The sequence below is a fragment of the Oryctolagus cuniculus genome, chromosome 19 (genome assembly GCF_964237555.1).
Source record: "Oryctolagus cuniculus chromosome 19, mOryCun1.1, whole genome shotgun sequence".
Classification (NCBI taxonomy): Eukaryota; Metazoa; Chordata; class Mammalia; order Lagomorpha; family Leporidae; genus Oryctolagus; species Oryctolagus cuniculus.
Genome location: NC_091450.1, coordinates 33058124 through 33079875, shown reverse-complemented (window position 1 = coordinate 33079875; position 21752 = coordinate 33058124). Strand labels below are relative to the sequence as shown.

At 70.6% G+C, this 21752-nt stretch overlaps 2 protein-coding genes across 5 annotated transcripts in view; one reads left to right on the top strand and one right to left on the bottom strand.

Annotated features, from left to right (window-relative positions):
* TRAF7 (TNF receptor associated factor 7) overlaps positions 1–7445 on the top strand; it is a 14869-nt gene extending 7424 nt beyond the window's left edge. For 2 of the 3 annotated variants that reach the window (XM_051839532.2, XM_051839533.2), the window contains exons 5-21: positions 1493–1609; positions 2090–2182; positions 2295–2328; positions 2647–2830; positions 2931–3065; positions 3260–3477; positions 3548–3621; positions 3764–3812; positions 3999–4126; positions 4222–4304; positions 4868–4907; positions 5047–5163; positions 5241–5363; positions 5483–5602; positions 5697–5828; positions 5917–6036; positions 6161–7445. In XM_051839532.2, the coding sequence (XP_051695492.1) occupies positions 1493–1609; positions 2090–2182; positions 2295–2328; positions 2647–2830; positions 2931–3065; positions 3260–3477; positions 3548–3621; positions 3764–3812; positions 3999–4126; positions 4222–4304; positions 4868–4907; positions 5047–5163; positions 5241–5363; positions 5483–5602; positions 5697–5828; positions 5917–6036; positions 6161–6175 (1782 nt within the window). In that variant the 3' untranslated portion in view covers positions 6176–7445. The remainder of the gene's footprint in view (positions 1–1492; positions 1610–2089; positions 2183–2294; positions 2329–2646; positions 2831–2930; positions 3066–3259; positions 3478–3547; positions 3622–3763; positions 3813–3998; positions 4127–4221; positions 4305–4867; positions 4908–5046; positions 5164–5240; positions 5364–5482; positions 5603–5696; positions 5829–5916; positions 6037–6160) is intronic. The other variant, XM_051839536.2, reaches the window with a different exon arrangement.
* On the bottom strand, positions 6609–21752 carry CASKIN1 (CASK interacting protein 1). Of its 2 annotated transcripts, XM_070064119.1 has the most exons (20): positions 21513–21752; positions 17317–17368; positions 17113–17210; positions 16806–16951; positions 16624–16719; positions 16386–16516; positions 15947–16055; positions 15758–15866; positions 15563–15657; positions 15349–15466; positions 14558–14659; positions 14403–14491; positions 14248–14332; positions 14053–14144; positions 13285–13395; positions 13109–13210; positions 11803–11941; positions 8904–10898; positions 8125–8530; positions 6609–7910 (listed from the first exon to the last, which is right to left on the bottom strand). In XM_070064119.1, exons 1-20 carry the CDS (start codon positions 21604–21606, stop codon positions 7811–7813), a joined length of 4269 nt encoding a protein of 1422 aa, XP_069920220.1. In that variant the 5' UTR covers positions 21607–21752; the 3' UTR covers positions 6609–7810. The 2 variants fall into 2 exon arrangements, with proteins under 2 accessions (XP_069920220.1, XP_069920219.1); XM_070064118.1 differs by lacking the exons at positions 13109–13210; positions 13285–13395; positions 17113–17210; positions 17317–17368; positions 21513–21752 and having other exon boundaries at positions 16806–17078.

Below are 21752 nucleotides of genomic sequence, written 5' to 3'. Positions count from 1 at the left end.
CACCTGGGCCCCGGTGCTCACCGCTGGGCCTGCCTGGGGAAGCGCGGCCGACTCTGGGCCCCGGTGCTCACCGCTGGGCCTGCCTGGGGAAGCGCGGCCGACTCTGGGCCCCGGTGCTCACCGCTGGGCCTACCTGGGGAAGCGAGGCCGACTCTGGGCCCCGTGCTCACCGCTGGGCCTACCTGGGGAAGTGAGGCCGACTCTGGGCCCCGTGCTCACCGCTGGGCCTACCTGGGGAAGCGAGGCCGACTCTGGGCCCCGGTGCTCACCGCTGGGCCTACCTGGGGAAGCGCGGCCGACTCTGGGCCCCGGTGCTCACCGCTGGGCCTACCTGGGGAAGCGCGGCCGACTCTGGGCCCCGTGCTCACCGCTGCGTGTGGCGGCCCCTGCTGGTGGGGTCCAGCAGCTTCCCAGCCCTCCCTGCCTTTCTCAGCCCCGGCTGCTTCCCTCTCTAACAGGAAGGAAAAGGTTTTAGTGAACTGAAGGGCTCTGCAGGAGGCCCTAAGGACGGCTCAGATGTCCCGGTGCCCTGTCCCTGCAGACTGCACCCCAAGTTTTGCTGTTTGCCCACCGTGGGGGGCTGGGTCTCTATCCCGCCCCTGCCCAGGGCCGGCCCTGCACTTGGGGGTGGGAGCCCCAGCGGCCGATGGGGAGCGCAGGGCTGTGGCTGGGACGTTTGACTCACTTCCTCTGACTTTCCCTCTGTTCCTCACGTGCCTTTCCCTGGGAGGCGGGGGAGGGGACGCTGCCCGCGAGGGAGGAGGGAGGAGGGAGGCACGAGTCCCGCCCCCGCCCCCGCCCCCGGGCCTGGCTCTGCCTGCCTGGCTGGCTGAGCTTCACTTCCGGCTGGCAGGGAAGGGCCGGCTCCCGTGGCCCCTGGTTGAGAGGTGCAGCAGGGAGGCGTGGGCCCCAGGGGTGCTCAGCCGAAGCACGCGGGGCACGGGAGCGCCAGAGGGCGGGACCACGGGGAGCTTGGTTCTGGAAGCTTCTTTTGGAGGTCCCAGGCCCAGAGGGGAGGGAGGAACAGTGTCTGTCCCCTTCTCTCTTGACCTATGCAACTCCTGTGGCCCTCACCTCCCTCTAGGGAAGTGCGGCCATGGGTCCCTGCCTTCCCGTGGGCTTTGCCTGGGCCTGGTGTCCAGCCAGCACCCGGAGCCCCGCAGCCTCTCTGTGGCCAGCCTCCCGTCCCGCAGTCCAGGGGCTGTCAGAGGCCCCGGGATTGGCTGGTGGAGGTGCCCCTGCCGCGGCCCTCGTTCCCTCACGGGAAGCAGGAAGCAGCCCGAGCGTGTCCTGGTGGAATTGAATAGCAGGAAGTGTCCACTCGCACAAAGAGAGTTGGCAGTCCAGAGCGGGCAGCCTCGCACCAGGGGCTGGGCTGCCCCGGAGCGCGGAACCGGGCGCTGCACACCGCGGCTCCTGTGGTCAGTGCTGCCCTGCCCCGCGCTCAGCGCCCACGGGGAGCCCCTGGCGAGCCGCCTCTCCCTCCGCACAGCCCCCCATCAGCACGCCCCGCCGCTCTGACTCGGCCATCTCTGTCCGCTCCCTGCACTCCGAGTCCAGCATGTCCCTGCGCTCCACGTTCTCGCTGCCCGAGGAGGAGGAGGAGCCGGTAGGAGGGCCTTGCGGGGAGCTGTCGCTGGGCTGTGGGGGGTGACCCTTCCTTGGGGTCTGCCCGGGCTCCTCACTGGGGCGTGTTGCAGGCACGAGGGCCCAGGCCGTCCCCAGCTCCCCGCTCAGAGCTGCTTCAGGACAAAGTGGGGCTTGGGGGGCCCTTGGGGACAGTGCACAGCTGGACCTGCTCCGTCCCCTCAGTCCCCTGCCCCCCCCCCCGTCCCCAGCACAGGGGCCCTCCCCCTGCCCTCCCCTTCCTGGTCCCCAGCACAGAGGCCCTCCCCCTGCCCTCCCCTCCCTGGTCCCCAGCCTCCCCCTCCCCCTGCCTCCCCTCCCTGGTCTCCAGCCTCCCCCTCCCCCTGCCCTCCCCTCCCTGGTCCCCAGCCTCCCCTGCCCGCCTTCCCTGGTCCCCGCCTCACCCTCCCCTGCCCTCCCTCCCTGGCCCCCGCCTCACCCTCCCCTGCATCCCGGGTTCCAGGAGCCGCTGGTGTTTGCAGAGCAGCCCTCCGTGAAGCTGTGCTGCCAGCTGTGCTGCAGCGTGTTCAAGGACCCCGTGATCACCACGTGCGGGGTGAGGCCGGCTGCGCCCTCGCAGAGCCTGAGGCCCCGAACTCACCTGGCCGGGTGGGCACGGGTGGGGTGAGGCCCCGCTGCCGTTCTCCAAGTGTGCCTTGTCCCCACAGCACACGTTCTGTAGAAGATGTGCCCTGAAGTCAGGTAGGCGCCCCTGGCCCAGGCCCAGCTGCCCCGAGCTCCTGGATGCCCCCGTGCCACGGGCAGCATCTGGGCCCCAGGGCCTCTGCGGGGCCTAGGCTCCGCCCCTGCCCCGGTGGGCGTGGCCCTGGGCGCCCCTGGCAGAGGCCCCTGTGGCCCTACCAGCTGCTCCTGCCCCTTTGTCCCCCGCCCCTGCCTGGCCGCAGGGCGGCTGAGCGGCTCCCTCACCCCCTGCTCCTCCGGGGCTGGGATTGAGGCCCCCGGGGGCGGCTGGGCGGGCCGTGCGAGTCAGCCTGCCCCCAGCCTGCCCCCCTGCCCCAGAGAAGTGCCCCGTGGACCACGCCAAGCTGACGGTGGTGGTGAACAACATCGCGGTGGCCGAGCAGATCGGCGAGCTCTTCATCCACTGCCGGCACGGCTGCCGGGCGGTGGGGGCCGGGAAGCCCCCCGCCTTCGAGGTGGACCCCCGCGGGTGCCCCTTCACCATCAAGCTCAGCGCCCGCAAGTGAGTGGCCGGGCCCCGCCCCCGCCCCCGCCCCCGCCCCCGGGAGGCCTGCGCCTCCGCGTGGGGCCGCGGGCTCAGCCTCTGCCGGGCCCTCCCCCAGGGAGCACGAGAGCAGCTGCGACTACAGGCCCGTGCGGTGCCCCAACAACCCCGGCTGCCCCCCGCTCCTGACCATGCACCTGGAGGCCCACCTCAAGGAATGCGAGCACATCAAGTGTCCTCACTCCAAGTACGGGTGAGTGGGCGGGGGAGGGGGGCCGCTGTTCAGGATCAGGCAGGGTGTGGGGGCCCAGGCAGACCTGGCGGGGGGTCGCGGTGGGGGCAGCGGGCCCCGCAGCGGAGCATTCCGGGGGATTCTTGGGCCTGGCGCGGCAAGCGATGCGGGGTGTCTGGCCAGGTCGGCAGGGGGACAGCTGTCCTGTCCCCCAGATGCACGTTCATCGGGAACCAGGACACGTACGAGACGCACCTGGAGACGTGCCGCTTCGAGGGCCTGAAGGAGTTCCTGCAGCAGACGGACGACCGCTTCCACGAGATGCACGTGGCGCTGGCCCAGAAGGACCAGGAGATCGGCTTCCTGCGCTCCATGCTGGGCAAGCTCTCCGAGAGGGTGGACCAGCTGGAGAAGAGCCTGGAGCTCAAGTTCGGTGAGGGCCGGCCGGGCTCGGGGCGCGGCGCTGCTCCCGGCCCCCGTGACGCTCGGCTCCCACCCCTCAGATGTCCTGGATGAGAACCAGAGCAAGCTCAGCGAGGACCTCATGGAGTTCCGCAGGGACGCGTCCATGCTGAACGTGCGTGGGCCGGGGCGGCGGGGAGCCCCTCCCATGGGCCTCTGCCCCGCTAGGCGGGGTCAGGGGTCTGTGTCGGGGGAGGGCCGCTGCTGCCCTTGCCCACCCACCCAGCCTGCCCTCTGCCCGACTCTCGGTCTTGCAGGACGAGCTGTCCCACATCAATGCGCGGCTGAACATGGGCATCCTAGGATGTGAGTGCCCCTGCCGCTGCCCCCCTGCTGCCCCCCTGCTGCCCCGAGGCCCCCGGGCCCCTCCCCATCCCCGCCCCCGCCCCTCCCCGCCCCTGCCCCTCCCCGTCCCCACCCCGCCCCTCCCGGTCCCGCCCCTCCCCGTCCCTGCCAGCTCCCCGTCTCACCGTCCCTGCCGTCTCCCCGCAGCCTACGACCCTCAGCAGATTTTCAAGTGCAAAGGGACCTTCGTGGGCCACCAGGGCCCCGTCTGGTGTCTCTGTGTCTACTCCATGGGTGACCTGCTCTTCAGTGGCTCCTCCGACAAGACTATCAAGGTCGGGGGTCCCGCCCCGGAGGCTGGGTGGGCGCTCCCGTCCACGGCTGCACCGTCTCTCTGGGGAGACTGGTGCCTCACTGCTGCCACCCTCAGGTGTGGGACACGTGCACCACCTACAAGTGCCAGAAGACCCTCGAGGGCCACGATGGCATCGTGCTGGCTCTCTGCATCCAGGGGTGAGTCCAGGCGCACGGTGCCGCTGGCCCTGGGGACAGGAGACCATGCTGCCCGCGGTGGGCCGGCAGCCTGAGCCTGTGCGGCTGAGTGTGCCGGGCTGTGCTGGGCCCCGGGGTGGCAGCGTGTGGGCTGCCGCACCTCTGAGCCGGGCGTGGCCCGATGCACCTACGGCAGCCAGAGGATGGGGGCAGGGGGAGGCAGGCTCAGCCTCAGGGCCTGGGGCTTGAGCCCCCTGTGGCCTCCACACCCCCAGGACGGTCTCTTCCCTAGACCTGCCCTCCTGCCCCCAAATCTGTGTGAGTGCGGGGGATGGAGGAGCAAGCAGGGCGGGGGCGGGCTTGACAGCCTGCAGCCCTGGGTCTCTTCAGTGCCAAAGGGCGGGTAATTACCGCCCAGCTCTGGCTGTCAGGCGCTTGCCAGGCAGGCACCAGGGCTGTGCGTGACTCCCCAGACTCCCACAGTGAGACCCTAGGAAAACAGAGACGGAGGCTGAGGGAGGCAGCAGGCCAAGCCGCTGGTTGGTGCCCGGTCAGCGCAGACACGGCTTCCCCTCCCCAACCAGGTGCAAACTCTACAGTGGCTCCGCAGACTGCACCATCATTGTGAGTGGGGCCTGCGGGTGGGCGGGCAGGTGGAGGCCGCCCAGGGCCAAGCTGGCCTCTGGGTGCCCAGGCACACGCACCCACTGCGCTGGCCGCAGGCTCCGGGCTCCGGGGCTAGCTCGGCGTCCCTTGCCCCCAGGTGTGGGACATCCAGAACCTGCAGAAGGTGAACACCATCCGGGCCCACGACAACCCCGTGTGCACCCTGGTCTCCTCCCACAACATGCTCTTCAGCGGCTCCCTGAAGGCCATCAAGGTACAGGCGAGGAGCCGTGTCCACGCGCAGCCCCCAGGCGCGGAGCACAGCCAGCCCACGCTCACGCCGTCCCGCAGGTCTGGGACATCGTGGGCACAGAGCTGAAGCTGAAGAAGGAGCTCACGGGCCTCAACCACTGGGTGCGGGCCCTGGTGGCTGCCCAGAGCTACCTGTACAGCGGCTCCTACCAGACAATCAAGGTGCGCCCGGCCGCCCCTCCCCGGGAAGGGTTGCCCAGGCCGGCACGGGGGCTCTGTCTGCTGCCCCTGGCCGTGCGCACCCTGCGTGGTGTCTGAGCCCAGGCCGTGTGCGCCCACAGATCTGGGACATCCGGACCCTGGACTGCATCCACGTCCTGCAGACGTCCGGGGGCAGCGTCTACTCAATCGCGGTGACGAATCACCACATCGTGTGCGGCACCTACGAGAACCTCATCCACGTGAGGCCGGGCGCCTGCAGGCAGGCCAGGCTCGGGTGCGCCTCCCGTGCCCGCACGCCCTGCCCCTGACCTGCCCGTGTCTGCCTCCCGTCAGGTGTGGGACATCGAGTCCAAGGAGCAGGTGCGGACCCTAACGGGCCATGTGGGCACCGTGTACGCCCTGGCGGTCATCTCCACACCAGACCAGACCAAAGTCTTCAGTGCGTCCTACGACCGGTCCCTCAGGGTGGGTGCTGGCCCAGGCATGGTGGGCGGTGGGGGGGAGAAGGGGTCAGCCAGGCTCCGGTCAGCCTTCATGTCCCCTGTGCCCCCAGGTCTGGAGCATGGACAACATGATCTGCACACAGACGCTGCTGCGTCACCAGGGAAGTGTGACGGCGCTGGCCGTGTCCCGGGGCCGGCTCTTCTCAGGGGCTGTGGACAGCACCGTGAAGGTAGGGCCTGTGGTCTTAGCTACACACAGGGACGCGGGGGCCGGGGTGGGGTGGGAGCAGCTGGCAGCCGAGGTACGTGGCGGCGGATGGCCCAGGGGTGCCTGAAACAGCCCTCTCTTTGCAGGTGTGGACTTGCTAACAGAAGCCAGGCCGGGCTGGGCTTCTTCTGGGCTGCTCTGGCGCTGTCCGAGCCAGGCTGGCCACATGGCGTGGGCTCTGGGTATCCGCCTGCCCTGGGGGACGGGGGACAGGCTCCGGCAGCCGGCAGCCTGCTCGCCCTGTGCTCCCGGCTGCCAGGACAGTGCCCAGGCCCCCCCTCCAGGTGCCAGGTACGACACTCCTCGGCCCACCCCACCCCGGGCACCCTGGGCCTTTTTACTCAGCTTTTCTACGGTTTCTAGGCTGTGCACAGATTTGATTACTCCCGACTGAAACAGAGGCTGCACTGACCACGGCTGTGCGCAGGGCCGGGGCCGGGCAGTCAGGGCACCTTCCCTCCCTGCGGCCTGGTGGCTCCTGTACCCCCCCGCCCCGTCCCCAAAGCCCCAGCCCCAAAGAGTGAGCCAGGCAGCTGCATTTCTGCTGTTTATTGACAGCCGACAGCCCAGATCTCCCTCCCCGCTTGCTGGAGGCCCAGCCTGGGCCACCCCCCAAGGAGAGGCCAGGTGGACATCGGGCAGTCGGGAAGGGCCCCCAGCACCCGGCTCCACCTCCGCCAGGCTCCTCCATCAGCCCCACACAACTGCTAGTTTCTGGCATTTTTTAAAATTTTTTTACGAAATGTCAAAGTTGTGCCCAACACTTGTGGATCAGCAAACGACAGAGGAGACCAGTCAGTACTGTGGGAGGGAGGGAAGGGGAGAGGGCGAGAAGGACCACACACACAGCCTTGGACGTGGAGCAGAAGCATCCGTGGGACGGGTGGGCTGCCTGCACAGGGCCCCCGGGGAGCCGGCACACCCTGACGCGACTGCCCACTGCTGCCACGCCAGCACCCAGGAACGAGCCCCTCCCGCGGTCCGCGTGGCGTGGCGTGGCGTGGCGAGGACAAGCCCATCAGTGAGCAAGGCACATCCTTCGAGTTCTGGGGACGCGGAGAAGTCACAAGAGGGGCAGGGGGAGCCCTGGGCGAGCACCCACCCCCGGGCCCGCCGCAAGCCCCGGTGTGTGCAGGTGCTAGGGGCCTGGTCATCCTGGCGGGGGAGGGGGACAGTGGACAGACGGGCCTGGGCCGGGAACAGCTTTGCGTCTCCAGTGAGATCAGTGTCCTTTCAGTTGGTAAATGGTTTTCTATAGAATCAATAATATTTCTTTCTTTAAATATATATTTGTTAAAGTTATACCTTTTTGTTTCTCTGGGGAAGTCTGCTTCAGCTCATTCCCAATAAATTAATACTCTCGATAGCTTATATTCTGGGTGCAGTCCTCTGGGCCGTGTGCTGCGCCCGGCGGCGGGCAGAGGGTCCCCAGCGGGCAGCTCTGTGCTGGGCCCAGGCCTGTGCTCTGCCTCAGTGGGGAGGGGCCGGCGTCCCGCACTTATTGCACAGGGAGCAGCAAGCGGACGGGCACCCAGGGGCAGCAGGGTCCCCCAGAGCCCTTGGAGCCCCCGGCGGGCGGGCCCCCTGCTGACGCCCCCGGGCCGGGCCGGCGTTGTGCTTGTGCGCGGGCTGAGCAGCCCGGCCGCCCGGCCCGGGGGAGCCCGTCCTGAGGTAAAGGTCAGTGTGCGGGGCCGGGCCGGGCGGCGCGGGCGGGCGGCCCGACGTGGACGGCCGGGTCACTCCAGCATGGCGTCCAGCTGGTCGGCCAGGTCGTCGAACATGCTCCCAATGTCGTCCAGGATGCTGCCGGTGCTCTTCTCCGCGGCGGCCGAGGGGCTGGGGGCGGGCCCGGGTCAGAGGGGGGCCCTGCCCGGCGCCCACCGCCCGCACTCACCGGGGCCCTGCCCATCCCGCCCGGCGCCGCCCACCGCCCACCGCCCGCCCGCACTCACCGGGGGCCCTGCCCAGCACGACCCACCGCCCACCGCCCACAGCCCACCGGGGCCCCGCCCGTCCCGCCCACCGCCCACCGCCCACCGCCCGCACTCACCGCGGGCCCTGCCCGTCCTCCTGCCGGATCTTCTCCTCCACCGCCTGCAGCGCGGCGGCCAGGCACGCGCTCGTCTCCTCCAGCTTCTGCCGGGCGCTCTCCCCCGGGGCGGCGCCGTCCGGCGCGGCGGGCATCGCGGCGGCGGCGGCGCGCGGGGGCTTGGCGGGCACGTGCAGCGCGGGCGCGCCGGGCGACGGGGGCCTGGCGGGGCCGGCGCTCAGCGAGGGCGGCGTGCTGGGCGGCTTGGCGAGGGCGCCCGGCGGCTGGCGCGCCGGCGAGGGCGCGGGCGACGGACTGGCGCTGCCCGACGGCAGCCCTGGCGCGGCCTTGGCCGGCTTGGGCGCCGTGGGCGGCGGCGGCGGCTTCGGCGACACCGGCGGCGGCGTGCCGTGGGCGCGCTTCACCTCTGCGGGGAGGATCACGCTGAGACCGGCGCGGGACACACCCGCGGCCGCGAGGAGGCGCGCGTCACGCGCAGACCTCGAACCGCGGCTTCCCGAGCCAGTTCCTGCCCCCGCCAGGTGTCTGCGGCAGCCTAAGGGACCCCTGGGAGGCTGGACGGCCTGGTGGCCTTGGCACATCCCCCGGGGCCTGAGGAATTCTGCCGGGGTAGGGGCCTCCAGCGGGCAAGGGGAGGAGCCCCGTGCACCTTGCACCCAGCCCGGCCCGCACAGGGGAAGCGGGTGAGGATGAAGGGGGAGCCTGGGGGCGCTCCCACCCCACCTGCTCTTCCTCAACTCCAAGACCACAGGGGAGGCAGGCAGGCCCCATGCACCTACCTGGGCTGCCAGGGCCTGGGAGCGGCACCTTCTTAGAGGACGGTGTGGGTGAGCCCTGGATCTTGGGCACAGGCTGGGCCAGGACGGGCTTGGGAGACACGGGTGGCTTGGCCAGCTTCCGGGCATCGCTGTCGGGAGGGGGCAGAGGGGGCAGGTGCACCAGGTCTGCGGGCGGTGGCTCGGCGGGCGGGGGCGGCGGGGGCAGCTCCGGGGCCCCAGCTTGCTCCGAGGCCGGGCGGCGCCGCACGGTGCCCATGCCGTCCTGGTACACGGACAGCGGCGGTGGGGGCGGCTCAGGCCCGGCCTCCCGCTCCTTGACCTTGGGCCGGCGCTTGACCGTGTCGGACTCCGTCAGAATGAACTGGCTCTGCTTGGCCCGGATGCGCCTCTTGAGCGTGGCGCTGGCCTCCACTCTGGTCAGAGGGGGGCCCTCGGCACTGGCCTCAGCCTTGGCCGGGCCGTGAGCCCGCTGCCGGGCAGCTGCATCCTCCACAGGGTGGCCTTGGTCGGTGGGCTCCCCCGGCCCCCGGCGGGCGGCGGCCAGGAGCCCGGTGACAGGCCCGCTGAGTGTGCGGCGCCGGTTCACCACCTCACCGTCAGGCCCGATGGCCTCTTTGTGCTTCACCGAGGCCAACACCGTAGCCACCCGGCCCGGCTCCGGACTGGCAGGGCGGGGTGTGGGGTGGCCCTCGGGAGGCCTGCGGGCAGCCCGGCCCCCACCCCCGATGGACGACAGCTCAAGCATGGCTGCGATGCTCTTCACGCTGCCTGCACTGCCCGTGTCCACACTGCCAGCCAAGTCGCTGGCCCGCCGGCGCTGCGCCCGGACCCCCAGCCCACCGTCCTCAGTCTCGGCCTCTGGCGCCTGCTCGTCCGCCAGGTTGGCGCTGGCCATGGCTGAGCTGGAGCGCTTGGGAGGTGGGGGTGGGGGCCCCTTCTTGCGGGGCCGCACGGCGAAAGACTGGCTGCGGTTGACGTTCTTGTCGGTGCCGGCAGGCGCCCTCACTGAGTGGCTGCGGCCCACGCGCCGCTGCACCGTGGCGTAGGGCCCCGCTGCGGCTGGCACCAGCAGCTCATCCCGCTCCGGCTCGCTGTCGGAGGCCGCGTAGCGATTCAGACTGTGGGCACGCTTCTTGGGGCGCTCCGGCTCTGCGTCGGCCTCGGGGGGCAGGCACAGCGTGGGGACCGCTGCCAGCACGGGTGGGGGTGTGGGCCCAGGAGCGGCCGGCCCTGCCTCGCCGTCCACAGGCTGGGGCAGCACGTAGGCAAAGCCACGGTGTGTGGGTGACTGGGGCAGCGAGCGGGGTGACATGGGGCGCTCCGTGGGTGGCAGCAGCTGTGGGGTGGGCTTCACCTTGGCTGTAGCTGGGGCTGGACCGTGAGGCCCCCCGAGGGCCTGGGGGGAGCCCGGCCGGGCTTTGGTGGGTGTCTGAGGGGGCGTGAAGGGGCTGGTGCCCGGCGGGAGCGCCTGCCGTGGCTTGCCCGGCACCGGGGGCACGCTGGCCCTCTTGACGCTGTGGCCATGGCGTCCCGGCCGGGCTTCCTTGGGCGGGGTGCTGGGGGCCGAGCCCTCGTCCAGCAGGTACTCCTGGCTGCGTGACATGGGGCTGCCAGGCCCCGGGGGCCCGTCGCCCAGCAGCTCCTGAGAGCTGCTCATGTGCCGGGCCCGTCCACCCAGGCCAGGCTCCGGCCGCGCGGCAGCCCTGGGGGTGGGCGGCAGGTGGTTGGAAGGCTTCTCGGAGGCAGTGGCCCCTGCCTCGGCCGGGCCCGTCATGGCCGCCTGCAGCTCCCCGCTGAGCTCGCTGTCCTGGAAAGTGCTCATCTTGGGGGAGCGGCAGTCCGCCGGGGCGGGCTCAGGCGGCGGCGACTCAATGGCCACGGCTTCCAGCGACGGCGGCGCCTTCCGGCGCAAGGGCCCCCCTTCGTACTTGGCCGATTCGGCCTTCTGCAGCTCTGCGAGTCTCCTCACGGCCAGCATCAGCTTCTTCTGGTGTCCTGAGGGGCCCAGGGGACAGGTCAGGTGGACGGGAGGTGGGGGCAGTCAGGTGGACGGGGGAGGGGGGGCGGGTCAGGTGGACGGGGGAGGGGGGGCGGGTCAGGTGGGCGGGAGGTGGGGGCAGTCAGGTGGACGGGGGAGGGGGGGCGGGTCAGGTGGGTGGGAGGTGGGGGCAGGTCAGGTTGATGGGAGGTGGGGGTGGGTCAGGTAGGCGGGAGGTGGGGGTGGGTCAGGTGGGCGGGAGGTGGGGGCAGTCAGATGGGCGGGAGGTGGGGGCAGTCAGGTGGAGGGGGGGCGGGTCAGGTGGGCGGGAGATGGGGGCGGGTCAGGTGGGCGGGAGGTGGGGTGGGTCAGGTGGGCGGGAGGTGGGGACGGGTCAGGTTGATGGGTGGGGGGAGCAGGTCAGGTGGGCGGGAGGTAGGGGCAGTCAGATGGGCGGGAGGTGGGGGCAGTCAGGTGGGCAGAAAGTGGGGGCGGGTCAGGTGGGCGGGGGGGCAGGTCAGGTTGATGGGGGGGAGAGGGTCAGGTTGATGGGAGGTGGGGGTGGGTCAGGTGGGCGGGAGGGGCGGGTCAGGTGGGCGGGAGGGGGGGCAGTCAGGTGGACGGGGGGGCAGGTCAGGTTGATGGGAGGTGGGGGCAGGTCAGGTGGGCGGGAGATGCGGGTGGTCAGGTGGGCGGGAGGGAGGCGGGTCAGGTGGACGGGGGGGCGGGTCAGGTTGATGGAAGGGAGGGTGGGTCAGGTGGGCGGGGGGGCGGATCAGGTGGACGGGAGGTGGGGGCAGTCAGGTGGGTGGGAGATGGGGGCGGGTCAGGTTGATGGGAGGGGGAGCAGGTCATGTGGACGGGGGCAGTCAGGTGGGCGGGAGGGGGACGGGCCTGGGGGGGCCAGCGGCCGGGCCTCACCCAGCTTGGTGATGCCGATCTCCTGCAGGTCTTCCCAGGTGATGTCCGTGATGAAGTCGATGCTCTCGTAGCCGTTGTCCACCAGCACCTTGTAGTACTGGGCCAGGCCGATCATGGACAGCCACACGGCCAGGTTAGCCTGCGGAGCGGGGACACGGAGGGGCAGCCCGCGGCCCACGTCGGCCGCCCACACCCTGCCCCCCAGGCCGGGGCTGTTGAAGGGGGCGCTGGGTCAGCGGGCACAGACAGACAGGACAGACAGACAGGCCCAAGTGTCGCTGGCGGAGACAGTGTGGCCGCAGCCTCAGCAGGAGCCCAAGGGCGGCTTCCCAGCAGGGCCCCTGGGTCCTGGCGTGCACGCGCGCGCACGCACACACGCACACGCACGGGGGTGGGGGTGCGGGGGAAGGCGCCTCCTCGCCTGGCCACGGCCCTCAGAGGCGCACCCCACACACCGCAGACAGACACATGGCACCACGTAGGGAACAGGTAGACACAACCTGCACACTGCCACGGGCACGACACCCCTCCCGCGCCACACTCGTGCTCTCTGCTCTCCCACTGCCACTCTGTGCACACGTGTCTCCACCAAGAACCACCCGGTCACTCCCTGGACAGCATCCGGGCGTCCACACTCGCAGCCAAACGCCAGCCGCTCCAACACTCTGCACACTGTGTCCGGCTAGGTGAGGCCACGGGGCTGGGCATGCTCCCGGGAGAGCTGCTGAGCTGCTGACTAAGTGACAGGGCAGGGGAGGGGGAGGGGGGCAAGTGCAGGCCACCTGCCAACACACCAGGGCCTGGGTGGCCCCTGGCACCTCTCTGGTCGGCAGAGGGGAGCCCGGAGCCCAGCGTGTGGCCCACAGCCAGCGTCAGTGGGCTGCGTCCGCCGCACCCAGAGCCTGTCCCACCGCAGGGCACCCCCTGAGCAGTGACAGCAGAGGCTGTGGTCTGCGCCGGCGTGGCCAGAAGTGAGGGGCCCCCGGACGGAGGCCGGCGCGTGTGCCCCGCGCACAGCTGCTACCGAGCACCCGAAGCCTACTGAGTGCACGTACGCCGGGCGTGTGGCTGGCAGGTGCCTGCCTGTGCGCAGGCACCTGGCACTGCCGCAGTCCCTCTGCTGGCTGGTGCGTGCGTCGTGGGCTGGGCCACACATGCAGGTGCCGGGGGTCTCTGTGGGAGCATGCGGGCGGGGAGGGGGGCACTTGCCTTGACAACCCCCAGACAGCGTCACCCCGCCCTCGCCCTCTCCCAGCCGTCTTGTCTGCCCGTCCTGGCCCGGCCACTGGGATGCGGGGGACCTTACGGGTTTGTGCTCCGGCAGCCAGTCGGGCACGCTCAGGCCACTGATCTCGGCTGTGATCTTCTTCCGGTGGCCTGGCTTGGTGACGCCGATGGCCGTGAGGTCCTGAGCAGAGGAGAGGTGCGTTAGGAGGAGGCCGGAGCAGCGTGTGGGACAGGACGCCAGTGTGGGGGGCCCACCTCGGGGGTCATGCGGCTGATGGTGGGCAGGTCATAGCCGGCGCTGGTGAAGTTGGGGGCATAGAGCTGCAGCTGGAACGTGGCGAGCCACTGGCTGACCGCCTCGGCGCTCTGCAAGACACAGGCACCTGCTGCGGCCCCCGTCACCGGGCCTGCACCCAGCCACCACAGAGCCTGCTTATCCCTCGTGCACCGGTCCATCTGCAGCAGGACGCTCCTCGGACGCCGTCCCGGGTGCCGCCTCCTCGAGCGTCCTCTGCCTCTGGCCTCTTCCGTGAGCTCCAGCGGGGGGGTCCGGCTCCGTCCGTGCCACGGCCTCCCCGACCTCCCCTCCATTCCGTGGACACCCCCACCAGCTCCGTGTGGCCTCACAGGATGGGTCTCTGGGGAGAGGGGCCTTGGGCTGGGGGAGGCGGGCTCTATGCCCCTCCCCATGCAGGACTCAGCCAGCAGCTCCTGCCTCCCGGCTCGCAGGTGCACATGCACGCACACACACACACACGCACGCACGCCTGCCCGGCTCTGCCACGCCTCTCCACACACAGGCACCCCACTCACTAACCGCACCTCCACACCTGTGCCCACGCTGCCTCACGCACGGCCTGCACAGTGGACAACACCGTTACACACGAGCATGTGCACACACACACGCACAGACAGACACAAGGACGGGGTCTGGCCTGTCAAGGCCCAGGCGGCCCCCGGGTGCTCGTCAGCCCTCAGCCCCACCCCTCCCGAGCCCCCTGGAGCCGGCCCGGGGCCCTGTACCTTGCCTTCCGACGCTGGCTCCAGCTTCTTGGGTGGCTGCTCCCCATACGCCTGCCCTGCAAGAGCCACTGGAGGCTGGGGCCGGGCTGCACCTGGGGGCGGGGGCGGGGCGGGGGTGAGGGTGTGGTTAGGGCTGCTCAGGGGTTGTCCCGCCCCATCCCGGGGCGGCCAGGGCGGCTGCATCCCGGCTGTCACCTGCAGAGCTCTCTGGAGGCTTGGCGGGGCTGTCTCCCGGGCTGGACTCCGACACTGGCTTCTGGGAAAGCACCGTGGCCAGGAGCTGGAACCCAGAGACCAGGCTCACGCGCGCTCCAGGACCCTCCCCCCGCCCGGGCCCCCACCCTACCCACCTTGACCCCTTCAGAGCCCGCGTGCAGGGCGTGGCCCCCGGCGCTCCGGCTCCCAGCCATGCCGCTCAGACTGCCGCTGCGGTCCCCGCCTGCCAGCACAGGAGACTCACGCCTTGCAGAAGCGCCGCCGCCCGCCTCCCGGGGCCCCCGCCTACCTGAGAGGGGCTTCCGCAGCACCCAGATCTCCTCGGGGGGCGCAGACGGCCCTGACGAGGAGCCTCCCTGCGGTGGGCTCGGTTCGCCGCTTGCCCGGGACCCTGCAGACCGAGCACAGGCACCCTGAGTCCCGGCCCAGGCAGGGGCCAGGCACACATCCGGGGGCCACACCACCGCATCCCCCTCCGCTGGCTGTCTCCGGGGAGTGCAGACACCCTCAGGAGACCCTGCCCTGCCCCGGAAACTTAAGGGCAGGAGAGTGGCCAAGGGGCCCAGGATCAGACTTCCTGCTAGTGGCCCCAGGGTGCGACCCTCCCTGCTGGGGTGGGTCAGGGCCCACATGAGTGCTGAGGACCCACACAACCAGAGGCCGGCACACTGCCCTGGCTCCCACCCTCGCCCCCACATCCCCATGAGCAGCACAAAGACCCCCACACCCCCCGGGGCTTCACGGCCTGGCCCCGCCTGCTCAGGCCACACTGGCCTCCCTGGCCCTGGCTCTCTGCCCCATCGAGCAGGCCTCTCCACTGTCTCTGCTCCCCACCCCCTGCCCCCTCAACCCCAGGTGGGCTTCTGGAGAATGGGAATGATGACCTCTGCCGGGGTCCCTGGCGTCCCTACCTGCCACTCAGAGTGGGGACACGGGACATGTGCTGTGTTTGGGGAGTGAACGGGGAACAGGTGTGAGGACACTGATGAGGGCCTGGCAGGGGCCGGCCCCCGGCCCCCCAGCACTGCCCCCCGCTCCGACACACCTGCTGCTCTGCTCCCAGGGCTGACCAGGACTTGCCTGCTCGCTTGACAATGGCCTCGCCCAGCGAGGACGGGAAGTAACCCACCCGGTCGTGGCCCGTCCGGTTGTCATGGATACAGCCCTTCCACCGGCCGTCCGCGTGCTGCTCCAGGACCTGGTCGGGGACAGAGGGGCGCTCAGGGAGTCCTGCCCTGGCTGCGGCAGGCGCGTGCTCTGGGCCGACCGTGCCAGCCTGTCCTTGTGCTCTCACCGTGATGATGTCGCCTGCCTTCACGTTGAGGCTGGTCAGGTCATAATTGTTGCAGTAATCCTTGGTGGCCCGGACCTGCAAGGCGGCCGAAGCCTCTGGGGTGCGGGGGAGAATACAGGAGGTGGGCCCCCAGTCCTGCAAGCTGCCCAGCCCAGGCCCTGCCGCCACACCCAGCTCCCAGCCTGCCGGGCCCACCTCTCAGCAGCTGTTTGATCTCCTTGCTGGCCTGGGACGTGGTGAACTGGTGGACGATGTCCAGGGCCGTCTGGCTGTAGGTGTTCCTCACGTGGGCATTGATCCCACTCTGCACGGTGGACAGGACCCTGCCTGTCAGGGGCCCTTTTGCCCCCCTGCCCGGCCCCAGCTCCCCCGGCCCCCACTCACATCCAGCAGCAGCCGCACCACCTCAGTCTTCCCGCAGAGGGCGGCCTCGTGCAGGGCCGTGCCGGACTTGGTCTGCCGGTTGATGTCGATGCCTGCTTGGAGCAGGAGTCTGGGGGGAGGCGGGAGAGGCCTCGGTGCCAGGTTGCTGGCCCTGCCCTGAGCTCTCACTACAACGGTACCGACACTGACCAAGGCCCTATCCAAGAGTCCGTCCCTCTGCTGACCCTTCCTGGTCCTTCTCTTGTCCACTCCCCGTGTAGGCCTAAAGCTGGGATCCCTGCTTTATGGGCAGGGAAACTGAGTCTTGGGGAAGTTAAGGGGGTGACCACTGCCAGCACCCGCAGCTCGACCGGAGGCCACACGGGAGGCCTGACCGTGCACCTGCCGTCTCCCCCCGCCAGGAGCAGGGGCCCCGAGGTTGGCCCCCCGCCGGCTGTACCTGATGATGTCGATGTGGCCGTTCTTGGCCGCCAGGTGCAGCGGGCTGGTGCCGTTCGGGTCGGTGGCATCGCCCGGCCGGGGCTCCAGCAGGGCCGCACACATGTTGCTGCTCAGGAGCAGCTGGACCACCTTGAAGGAGGGGTCAGGGTAGGGGGGCCCGGCTGGGGGTGCCCCACCTCCTCCCCCGGGCAAGGAGGAGGCAGGCAGGACCCTGCCAGCTTCCCGGGGAGACTCACCCCAACACGGCCGAACTCACAAGCCAGGTCCAGGGGCGTCTTCCCCGAGTTGTCCACCATGCACGGGTTGGACTGGTGCTGCAGCAGCATCTCAGACTGGGGGTCCCAGCGCCCGGTCAGGGCGGGGCATCCGCAGCCCGCAGCCCGCAGCCCCGCCCGCCCTGAGCCCCAGCGTGTCTCACCACGTCGTAGTGACCGTGCTGAGCCGCCAGGTGCAGTGGGATGTGGCCCTCGTCGGACGGCACGTTCACCGCTGAGCCCGCCTTCAGCACCAGCTTCATGGGCTCCTTCCGGCCCTGCCAGGCCGCGTAGTGCAAGGGCCGCATGCCTGGGGGCAGGCGGGGCCCATGGGAGCTAGCCCAGCCCTGACCAGGACGCCAGTCCCATCAGGACCTGCCTCAGCCTCGATGGGGACCTTGGTCTCAGTGCAAGGGCCACGCAGGCCTCCGGGGACCCTCCCCCCGCCACAGCGTCCCAGGCCAGTCTTGCCTTTGTTGTCCTTGATGTCCACGGCAGCCTGAGCCTCCAGCAGCAGGGTAATCAGTTCTGTGTTGCCATTCAGGGCCGCGTGGTGCAAGGCAGAGAAGCTGGGGGGGGGGGGCACGGAGGACAGGGCTCGGAGGGGACCCAGGCACCTGGCCTCCCTCGGGCTCCCGCCCAGTGCAGGCCAGCGCCACCTGGCTGAGAACTCACCCATCTGGGTCCTGGAAGTTGACGTTGATTTTCTTGGTGGAGCCGAGCAGCTCTGGGGTGGGAAGGAGATAGGGTAAGGGGGGGCTCCACCAGCCCCCCAGGAACCTGAGCGGCAGAGGGCACTGCCACCTCGCAGGGGGCCCACGGCTAGGTTTTCACTCTGCCAGCATCCGTCCGCCCATCCACGCGGCTCCAGCCAGCAGCTGTGCGGGCCTGGTCTCCTCCACACCGAGAGAATCCAGACACGGAGACAAGGCTGGGCACTCACACAGCACACACGTGCGCTCGCACCCCCCCCCCCCCGGCGACGGCTGAGAACCTGCCGAGGTGGGAGGGAGAGCGCCAGCACAAGCTGTCTCTCAGAGGGACCCAGATGGCACCGGGGGTGGCCGGCGGGGCCGGAACACCCGGAAACGGGGTATTTCTATGGAAGCGCCGCATCTCCGTGGCGCAGCCTGGGCCAGGATGGGCCAGCCCCACCCCGGCAGTGCAGGCAGGGAGGCAGGCAAGTGAGCCCGGGCCTCTGGGTCACCCCACTGGAGTGGCCACCTGTCCACAAGGGCCACACTCAAGACGCAGGCTCAGACCCCAGGGCCCTCCACTCAGGGCCACCCCCATCCTGGCTTCCACCGACCGCTGGCCAGAGGGCGGCCCACCAATGCCCTCCCAGTGGGCTCGAGTCCACGCGGAGTCGGGCCAACCCCTGCCTGTCCAGGCTGCAGTTACATAACCCCTTTGTGGGTCAGCCACTCCTCCGTGAGGGGCGGTCTGGCAGGACAGAAACCCCTTTGTCCAGGCCCAGGACAGGGGTAGGGGCAGGGGCTCCGAGGCCGGAGCAGGCCTCCCCTGATGGCCCAGAGCCCCAGCTGCTCTGGCCCCAGTGCCAGCCACTGGACACGGGGTGAGGCCCCCTCAGGACCCCCGCAGACCTGAATGCCAGGCCTCACCCTGCCATGCCATAGCCCCATGGCCTTGGCCTTGGCCCCCTGCCTGAGCTGAGAAAGGCCACCAGGGCACTTCCTAGCCCGAGGCCGCGTGCAGCCCAGCACGTGTCAGGCTCGGCAAGCGCCAGTCGCTGATGCCGGCCACACGGGAGCCCCGACCCCGCCTCGGCCAGGGCGTCCTCATCAGCCTCCAGGCCCCACCCCCTGCACACACGGACTCTGCTGGTGCTGGTGTCCACCAGGGTTGGTGGCAACGCCACTTGTTCACATCACACCCCGTGTGCTGGTAAACTCTGGGCGCTCTTCCTTCCAGGGGCTCTCACGGCACACTCGGGGTCCTGACCGTCCTCACCGCCCCACAGCCAGCCCTGGGCCAGGCCACCGCCTCACCTCACTCCAGCCCTGTGCTCCACACCCACCAGCCAGGCCCATGCCATGGGGGCGGAGGCTGAGGCTGGACGGTCGTTCTGCAGGACATGGGCCTCACACTCCCTCTGACCCCCTCGCCCCGACTCTGCGCCCCAGCTCCGGCTGCGCAGGCCACGCCTGCTGGGGACCTTCGCACACGTGGGGGGCTCCTCTCCCCCTGACTGTCCCCACGACTCGCTCCCTCACATCTGTCTGGATCCAGATGGACCCTGCTCAGACTTCCCCTCGAAAGCAGCTACTCCCTTCCGAGCTGTGTCCGGTGTCTCTCTCTCTCCTTTGCTTACTGTCCACCTTCATCCCTATGGAGAACACGGCTGTGCCTGGCTTTGCTCGCCGCCGTGTCCTGGGCGCCTAGAACGGTGCCTGCTGTGTGCTAGCACTTAGCAAGCTGGAGCCGGAACTGACACCCTCATTCCCCGCACTCCGTCCACTGCCGGGCTGTTCTGCAGGGGTGCGACCTGTGCGGTGGCTCCAAAGGGCCTCTTGCCCCGAAACGGTTCATGGGTGAGGGACCCTGCACCTGCATTCTGCGCGAAGACCTGCAAACACTGCCCCCAGACCTCTCCAGTTCCTTGCCCGGGCTGCAGACGGGGTGCCCATCACATCCCTGCTCCAGGGCCTTCCCAGCATGCTCTGCTCCCAGGAACCTGCAGCCTCCTCCCCAAGTCTCCCCCATGCCTCCCTCCCAGCCACCGTGGGGCCAGGTGCACGCTGGAGACGGGCTGCAGACCAGTGCCCAAGAAAGTGACCCAGATCCCAGTGGGGCAGGGGGGTCTCCACCAGGAAGGGGACCACCCCCTGGAGGAGGGGTGCCTCACCAAGGTCATCTCTTGGCCCGCCCCGCCGACGCTGACGCAGGGCTCTGTGGGGGTCACTGGGTTCCAGGGAGGTGGGCTCTCTGGCAGGGCCAGCAGCTCCTCCCCCTCGCCAGGGGCGGGGAAGCTGGGGCTGCACATCAGCAGGCCTACACCTCATTCCTGGTCTCCCCAGCCCCAACTGCTTTCCTGAGGCCCTGCCCGTCTCTGAGGTCAGGCACAAAGTCCAGGCCAGAGGGGTCTCCAGCTGGCCCCCGTGCTCCCTCCGGGGCATCCGCGGCCAGCCCCTCCCAGCCGCCTCTCGCAGGACAGCTGCCGAGTGCCCGGGGCGCCGAGGGAAGGGGCCGAGGACAGGAGGGGACCCCTCTGGACATCCTCTACCCCTGGCCTCAACTCCAGCTGCACTTTGCTGAATCGAAACGCATCTTACTCCAAAGCAGGCCAGCGTCGCCATGACAACCGAGCTAATTCCTGGAGGGATTTCTCCGTCTGATTTACTGCGCCCGCCCCTGTGAGTCAGAGTGCCGTCGTGGGGCCACGGCAGGTGTTTTCTCCTGCCCCAGAGGCCAGGCCAAGTCAGACACCCAGGCAGAGGGGACACAACGCCCGCCCGCCTCCCCCTGCTGGCCAGGACAGGCGGGAGGAGGAACCCTCCAGCACGAGGCCCTGGGCTCTCTGGTGGACAGGAACCGTCCTGGTCGGCATTTGCTAAGTGCCTGGCCCTTCTTGTGCACCCTCAGACACAGGGACACACGTACCCCACCCTGCAGACCAGAACTCGGAGGCCCAGAGCTCCGGGTGGGGAGCTCTTTGCCCAAGGTCACACAAGCGCCAGGTGCAAACCCCCCCTCTCAGTTCCCCACCTGCTCTCAGGCTCAGGCTGCCCCCACCTGGACCCCCCTCCCCGGGTGTCCAGCCCCAGGGGGCAGCCCCTCCAGGCCCTTGGGACTCGAAAGGCAGGGCCAGCCTGCGCGTGCCTGTGAGGCACTGGTGCCCCCGTCTGACCACACTGGAGCCGGCAGGCAGCACAGCCCAGGGGATCCCCCACCCAGGGGGCAGTCCCAGTTCTCAGCACCCCCCCCCCAGAGAGGGTGGCAGGGCCTCCGTGCGCTACTGCAGCCTGTGAGGCGCCCAGACCCACGTGCCGCCCTGCAGAGCCCGGCCGGTGCCCGCACAGGTGCCCTGACACACTGACACGCTCATACGTGCAGCCGCACACGGCTGGGCCACACGCCCATCCATCCATCTCCTGGCGCCCCCAGGGAGGCCTGGGGCTGAGCAGGGATGAGTGCCGGGATCAGGGTGCGCAGCGCTCCCAGCCCCTCCCTGGGGCCCCCACAGCGCGAGCCACGGGTGGCCAGCAGGGCCCCCACTCCCTCCAGGCCTCCTGTGCCGCCAAGGGAGCCAGGCAGAACCAGGGTCTGGTGGACGCGTGAGGCCCCAGCCCCGCTCCCCCCCGCCCAGCTCCCCTTCCCTGGAGCCCAGCAGGCCCTGAGCCGGGCGACCTTGGGCCTCTGCTGCCCCAGCAGTAAATGGCCCCCCTCCGGCCATGCCTGGGCAGCCACACCCCCAGCACGGTCCTGCCCCCCCATCCCTGCACAGCATGTTTTTAAACACGGGAGCCGGAGCCGGCGCAGCCCCCTCACCCCTGCCGCAAGGGCTCCCCCTCCCCGCTCTCCCAGGTGTGGGGGGGCATCCGCCTCGCCCTGGAAAGGCCCCGACAGCGGAGACCTGGGCCATTAGCCCCGCAGCCGGAGGGAGGGGGGGATGCGAACACCCGCGCCGGCGGGGTGGGCGCCGCGGGGGCTCAGGGTGGCACCGAGGGCTCGGGTCGCGCCTCCGCCAGAGCCGGGGCCGGTGGGGGGCGCGGGCCGAGGGTCCCGGCGCCGCCGGCCCCGCCCCGCCCCCGGGGACCCCGCGGCCTCCCCGCCCCGCCCCGCCCGGCGCCGGCAGGGGTGGGGGTCTCGGCGCCGGGGACGGACGCCCGCGGCGCGCCCCCCGCACTCACTGGCCTTGCCGGGCCGCGGCCTCTGCAGCAGCCGCTGCGCGGTGCCCACGTCCTCCGCCTTCACCGCTTGCACCAGCTCCTGCTCCTTCCCCATGGCGCGGCGGGGCCGCAGCGGCGCGGCTGCGCTCGGCGGATCCGCGGCTCAGCGGCGGCGGCGGCCCCGCGGCTGCGGCCGCATCCTCCGCCGCCCGCCGCCTCCGCCGCCCGCCGCCCTGCGCCCCGCTCGGGCTCGGGCTCGGG

Bases quoted from the DNA above. Each gene is read 5' to 3' on its own strand.
- CASKIN1 (XM_070064119.1), bottom strand. From the start codon at position 21,606: ATGGGGAAGGAGCAGGAGCTGGTGCAAGCGGTGAAGGCGGAGGACGTG. The intron at 17,211-17,316 runs GTGAGTTCTCAG...CCCCCCCCCCAG, and splicing joins AACTTCCAGGACCCAGATGG to CTTCTCTGCCTTGCACCACG. The intron at 16,720-16,805 runs GTGAGACACGCT...TGGGACCCCCAG, and splicing joins AGCACGGTCACTACGACGTG to TCTGAGATGCTGCTGCAGCA.